The sequence below is a fragment of the Hylobates moloch genome, unplaced genomic scaffold (genome assembly GCF_009828535.3).
Source record: "Hylobates moloch isolate HMO894 unplaced genomic scaffold, HMol_V3 SCAFFOLD_8, whole genome shotgun sequence".
NCBI classification, from domain to species: domain Eukaryota; kingdom Metazoa; phylum Chordata; class Mammalia; order Primates; family Hylobatidae; genus Hylobates; species Hylobates moloch.
In genome coordinates this window covers 6,989,379-6,995,837 of record NW_026652283.1, presented here as the reverse complement: position 1 = coordinate 6,995,837, position 6,459 = coordinate 6,989,379, and the positions used below count along the sequence as shown (strand labels likewise).

General features: G+C 47.3%; 1 protein-coding gene across 3 annotated transcripts in view; it reads right to left on the bottom strand.

Moving 5' to 3' along the window:
• C1S (complement C1s) overlaps positions 1–6,459 on the bottom strand; it is a 35,696-nt gene that overhangs the window by 8,944 nt on the left and 20,293 nt on the right. Inside the window, exons 1-2 of one of the 3 annotated variants that reach the window (XM_032159499.2) lie at positions 1,404–1,563; positions 363–528 (exon numbers count right to left, since the gene is read on the bottom strand). In XM_032159499.2, the coding sequence (XP_032015390.1) occupies positions 363–367 (5 nt within the window). In that variant the 5' untranslated portion in view covers positions 368–528; positions 1,404–1,563. Of the gene's footprint in view, positions 1–362; positions 529–1,403; positions 1,564–6,459 lie in introns of those variants that run through there. The other 2 variants (XM_058442764.1, XM_058442763.1) reach the window with 2 other exon arrangements.

Genomic DNA, 6,459 nt, shown 5'->3' with positions numbered 1-6,459 from the left:
TTTTTTTTTTTTTTTTTTTGAGACAGGGTCTCACTCTGTCACCCAGGCTGGAGTGCAGTGATGCGATCTCAGCTCACTGTGGCCTTGACCTCCCACGCTCAAGTGATTCTACCACCTCAGCCTTTTGAGTAGCAGGGACCACAGGTGACACACACCATGCTGGGCTAATTTTTTTTTTAATAGAGACAGGGTCTCCTTATGTTGCCCAGGCTGGTCTCAAAGTCCTGGGCTCAAGCAATCCTCCTGCCTCCCAAAATGCTGGGATTACAGGCGTGAGCCATCATGCCTGGCCCATGAGTGCTTTTCTTGAGAAGATGAAGGGAATAGAGTCTGTGTAATCTCAGAGACCCTTGATCACTTACCACATCTCTGGCGATTTGTCCACCCTGGTGAGCTGCCTGTCTCTTGGTCCTGGCTTTCTGCACCTCCGGACTTTGGAGCCTAAGGGGTGGCAGGCCTGGCTGTATTTGTCTGACAAACACAGGTACCTTCTTTGGTGGTGTGGTGTCACCTGGGGCTCAGTGTCACCTTCAAAGGGATAACACAGGGGGCATATCACCAACATCGCCACATGGCACCGGGCCCCTCACACCCTCCCTAGTTCAACTTCGACTAACTTTCTAGACTATAGCTAAATTGTATCCTTCCCTCATTGCCTCTCTGGACTTTCTCCTAATTTTTCTCCAAAGGAATCGAGTACTTTCTCCCAGTTTTCTTCTTCCTCTATTGTCCTCCACCAGCCCCACCCCCATGGTATCAGTCTCTCTCCTGCCCTCAAGAACAATGCTCCCATTTCCACTCAGGTTTTCAGCAGTCTTCACGCATCATGACCATCCATCTAGGACAGCCCCTCTTCTTTAACCGTGATCTCCTTATCTCCTCAAGCAGCCCTGTCTGTTGTTTATCATTGCGTGCATCTCCACTGATGCTCCCAACGCCCACGGATGGAGGCAGGAGCTTCTTTCACTAGGGGAAGGCAGGGACCCTGGGACAAGCGGTCTGAGAAGGAAGTGCTGCCCCGCTGAGACCGGGTTGCGTGAGGAAGGAGAAAAGGGACAGCCAAATGACAAGGAACATAAAAACTTCCTACATTCGTTTTCCAGAGTTTGTTTGGGGTTTGTCCCTGCTCCTTACCACCAACTTACTGAAAATACAAGCTATCTCCCCACAGTTCCTAGCAAAGTCTTACTAAAATTGCTTTAACCGTGAAAACAGTGGTAGGTAAGGGGGTGAAGTAGGGGCGGATGGGGTGAGCCTAAGAGAAATAGGTTGTCTATATTCTGCCTTTTTTTTATGCTGCCTTTGTCAGCCCTCTATCATTGCCCCAAGCCCTCCTACGTGAAGTTTTCTGCCTTTCTTCTTTCCTCCATCAAAGCTCTGCTCCTCGTTTGTAAGGATTTTACCTTCAGAAGCTGGTAGGAGCAAGTGGGTCAGTTCCCTCTCTCCTGCCAGTGGGCATGCTGGGCAACCCCTCCGGCCCCCAGGGACAGCAGCACAGGGCCTTGACGCTCCCTCTGCAGGAACCTCCGGCCAGCCTCCCTGTCCGGGTTCTGTTCATAAGATTCCCTACCCGAGTGTGCATGTCTGAAATTCCTGATCTAAACAGAGGGGGCTGGGAGAGCATGACATAGGGAAAGAGTAACTCAGCCTTGATCTTGGAGCTCCCTCTGCTTTTGAAACAAGGACAGCGTCTTCCTCCCAGGCCTGAGAGGCCTGGTTCTGTCCAGGGCTCCAGCGGGGAAAGGAGAAATGGGGAATTTCACCGATTGCTTAATGCTATTTTTCAGCCAAAGGGTGCGTTTCTGAGTTTTCGGGGAAGTCAAGTGATTTGTGGGAAAAGGCGGGGATTGGTACCAGGGGAAAAAACCAAACCCAGAAAGTCCAGCCCTCCAAATGTGTGTGAATCATGAATTAAGGGAAAGTAGTTAACAGAAATGCAAGTCATCTCTGCTTTAAAGCAAATGTGATGGTTGATAATGACTTATACCAAGACCCAAGGTGGTCTGGCGTGAGGCTTCCTCTTCATAACATCCCTCCACATCCCTTCCAAACATCGAAATTCTACCCCACAACCAAGCCCCCTTTCAGATCCAACCCAGAGTCCTTTATCCATAACCCCTGAAGCCAGGTGTGTTTTGAAATTTTATAGATTTCTTTAAGGCTGTGTAGTCCATGGACCCAATATTAGGTAACACCTCCTCCTCTCCCTCCCTTTATGGACCGGGATAACTCCCTATTAACGAACATTAAGATTTCTGCAGCTAAACACATTGATCTTACGGTAAATGGATAACTAAAGATTACAAATTACATCAGTTCGGGTCAGGTTTTGCTGCCACATTGAGTTTTAGTCCCAAACTTGGAAACAAACAAACAAAAAACGATAGCCAGGTATTGTGACACACGCCTGTAGTCCCAGCTACTCAGGAGGCTGAGGCAAGAGGATCACTCGTGCCGGGGAGGTCGAGGCTGCAGAGGGCACCACTGCACTCCAGCCTGGGCAACAGAATGAGATCCCATTACAAAAAAGAGAGACTTTGTTTTCAGAGTCCTTCGGATTTTAGAATTGCAGACAAGGGACTGAGGGGCAGTGCCACTCCACAGAGCCTTCCCTGATCTCAGCTCCCCTTTATGACCCTTTAGTTGGCTCAGCACTGGGCCTGGAGTCGGAAGATAGGCTCATGTCCTAGCTCTGCTCCTCACCAGCGGTGAGGCCTTAGGCTCATCACCTAACTTCCTAGTTTCTTTTTTTTGTTGTTTCTTTTTTTTTACCTGGTTCACTATTGACAGACCTAGTTTCTTCAAATATAAAACAGAAATCCTATCAGTTCTGCCTACCCTACATGACTATCAGGTGGACCTAATAAAATAATTCGAGTGAACAAGCTTTGCACACTATGGTACCTAATAAATGTACATGTTAAAAGGAAGAGAATCATGAGCCCATAAGGTCTCGGAAGGCAGGTGCTAGGTCTGACTCATCTTGGTGTTTTCCACCATGTCTAGCAGTGTCATGCAGACCACAGATGTGTATGCGACCATCTGTGTCTCCCCTGGCTGCCCAGCGTTCAAACTGCTTTGCCACATTCGAGGAGTTCCCCATTATATCAGTCTGGGAACAGAGCCGACCTCCCAAGAAAGAAGACACAGGCACAAGAAGTGTGTCACCCCCATCCCCAGCAGCTCTGGAGCAGGCTAATTTGTAATCACCCAAAGGGTTCTTCCTGCCTGCTGCATAGACAAAACCAATTCACCGAGACCAGGGTATTGCAGTAGAGAAAGAATTTAATGACACAGAGCTAGCCAAGTGAAAGGATGGGAGTTTAGTACTCAAATCAGTCCCTGCAAGAACTCAGAGGCTGGGGTTCTTAAGGAGAATTTGGTGGGCGGTAGGAGCAGAGAATGGGTGCTACTGATTCGTTGGGGATAAAATCATAGGATGTAGAAAACAGACCTTGTGCACTAAGTCCACCTCTGGGTGGGAGCCATAGGACCAGTTGAGTCATGAATCATTTCAGAATGCAAAAGTCTGAAAAATATCTCAAAAGACCAATATTTGGTTTCACAATAGTGAGGTTATCTATAGGAGCAATTGGGGAAGTCACAGATCTTGTGACCTCTGACCGCATGACTCCTGAGCAGCAAAGGATTACAGAAAGGCAAGCTGGGGGTCAATGGCTGGTCATCGGTTAGCTACACCCACATCTTAGCAAAATTCAAGCCCCTCCCATAATTCTAATCTTGTGGCCTTTCATTAGTTTTATAAAGGCAGGTCCCTGAGCTAGGAGGGGGTTTGCTTTAGGGAGGGACTAGTATCATCTTTGCTTCAGAGTTAAACTGTAAACTAAATTCCTCCCATGGTTAGCTTGGCCTATGCCCGGGAATGAGTGAGGACAGCCAGCCTGTGAGGGTAGAGGCAAGATGGAGTCACCCTTGCTAGACTTCCCTCACTGTCATCATCTTTGCAAAGGCAGTTTCGCATGCACACACGTTCCATTCATCAGAGGCCCAGGCTTTGAATCCAGAGGCAGTAATGCCAGGAAGCAGGGACCCTAGAGCCTGTAGGGACAGTGGTGGCCACAGCAAGATCACAGAGGAGGTAGAGTTTTCAGCAGCACCCAGCATCCAGCCCCAGTGGGTAAGCATTGCAAGCTGAAGCATCCAGGGCACGGCCAAAGAAGTGGCAGCAGCAGCAGCCAGGTTCTGACCATTGTCCCTGCTGGGAAGTTTCCACACATGGCTCTGCAGCTCCCCTGGCATTTCCGTGAGCAATCCAGGACCCCTTTAATAAATTCATCTTCTGCTAAACTCAGCCAGAGTTACTTTCTGCTGCTTGCAGCTAAAAATAATGGCTGATACAACACACTCAGTGAGTATTTGAGGATTGGTTGATTGAATGTGCCAAAGTGAATTCAAACCATTCACTACCTTTCGTTTTAGCCATGTGACCTTGAAAAAGTTACTTTGCCTCTCTGAGCTCCAGCTTCGTCAGGTGTAAAATGGGAATAACAGCACCTACTTCAGACATAGCTATCACTGTCAGGGCCCATTGTGGCCAAGATTAAACAAAATAACGTATGCTAAGCATTCAGCATATACCTGGTACTCAGTAAGCTTTTAACAAATAACAAACCATATTAACTTCTCCAAACACCAAACACGGCAGCAGTAGCAGCAGCTTCCTCCCCATCAAGAGCATGCTTCAGTTAATACCAAGGAAAAGAGGACACCTTATCAACGTGTCCTGCGTTCCTTCTCCTTTTCCTTGGAACTCAACACTGCCCAGTCTTGCCAGAAAAGCTAGACTCTCTCCTATCTTCACCTGTGTTTTATGTTCACTTCTGCGATTTTGCCACAAAATTGAAATACATTGCCAGGAGCAGTGGCTCACACCAGTAATCCCAGCAATTCAGAAGGCTGAGGCGGGAGGATCACTTGAGGCTAGGAGTTCAAGACCAGCCTGGGCAACATAGGGAGACCTCATCTCTACAAAAAAGTTTAAAAATTAGCCAGCCTGTGGTGCCAGCTACTCAGGAGGCTGAGAGGCAGGAGGATTGCTTGAGCCCAGGAGTTCAAGGCTGCAGTGAGCTATGACCACAGCACTGCCCTTCAGCCTGGGTGCTCCGTTTCCCACCTCAAATTTCTTCGGTCAGGCATGGTGGCTCATGCCAAAGTGCTGTAATCCCAGCACTTTGGTAGACCAAAAAGAGAGGATCACTTGACACCAGGAGTTCGAGACAAGCCTGGGGAACATAGCGAGATTTCATCTCTACAAAAAGTCAAAAAATTAGTCAGGCATAGTGGCATGCACTTGTAGTCCCAGCTACTCAGGAGGCCAAGGGAGGAGGATAACTTGAGCCCAGGATTTTGAGGCTGCAATGAGCTCTGATGACACCACTGCACTCCAGCCTGGGCAACAGAGTGAGACTCTGTCTCGAAAATAAATAAAATAAAATTTCATCCAGCCATGTTATCTGAGTAGCTATCAGAGATCCACAATGAGATTAAATGATGGTATTAAGAAGCTCCAACAATGAAATGCCAACAATAAAGTTTTTGAACAACAAATAACCCTCCCATTTATCAAACTCCAAAATTAAAGTTCAAATCTCATTGCAAACTAAAACTATGATATTAAAGTCAAAAGTAATTGAAGCCCAAAGTTTCTATGTTAAGGTCACAAAACCATCAGTTTCAATTTATGTTCTGTTTAATCCCAGCTAGTGGGTTTCCAATCCCTGGGCAGTGTTGTGGTCCCTTCAGAAGCTGCAGCCTGGGCTGGAACAGGTTAATTCCTCCAAGGCTTCAAAGACTGAGTTCTGAGGCAAACCTTCCATGAGCCTCAGTTTTTAAAATTCCAAAAAGTTAATGAGACACAAGAATATTGCAACACCAGCCCCACAACCACAAAATTTAGAAAATGAGCTATCCCCAGACCCCAAGACAATCATCCCAGGCAAAATGTAAATTATATTTCCAGAAACCACCACTGAATGTCACCAAAATCTGAAGAAGAAATTCAGTGGTATCTGAGGGCAACAGAAAAGCTCAAGCTTGGTTTAAAACCTTACCATGAGGCCAGTCGATTTTTGCCAATTGTTCAGAATCCATGTCCTGTGGGCCAGGTGTGGTGGCTCACACCTGTAATCCCAATACTTTGGGAAGCCAAAGCAGGAGGGTTGCTTGAGTTCAGGAGTTTGAGATCAGCCTGGGCAACATGGTGAGACCCTATCTCCACCAAAAAAAAAAAAAAAATGCCGGGCATGCTAGTGCATGTCTATAGTCCCAGCTACTCAGGAGGCTGAGGTGGGAGGATCACTTGAGCCCTGGAGGTCAAGGCTGCAATGAGCTGTGATCACACCACTGCACTGCAGCCTGGGCAATAGAGTGAGACCCTCTCAAAAAAAAAAAAAAAAAAGTCTATGTCCTATGAACTTAAACGCCATTGGAAGAAATCAT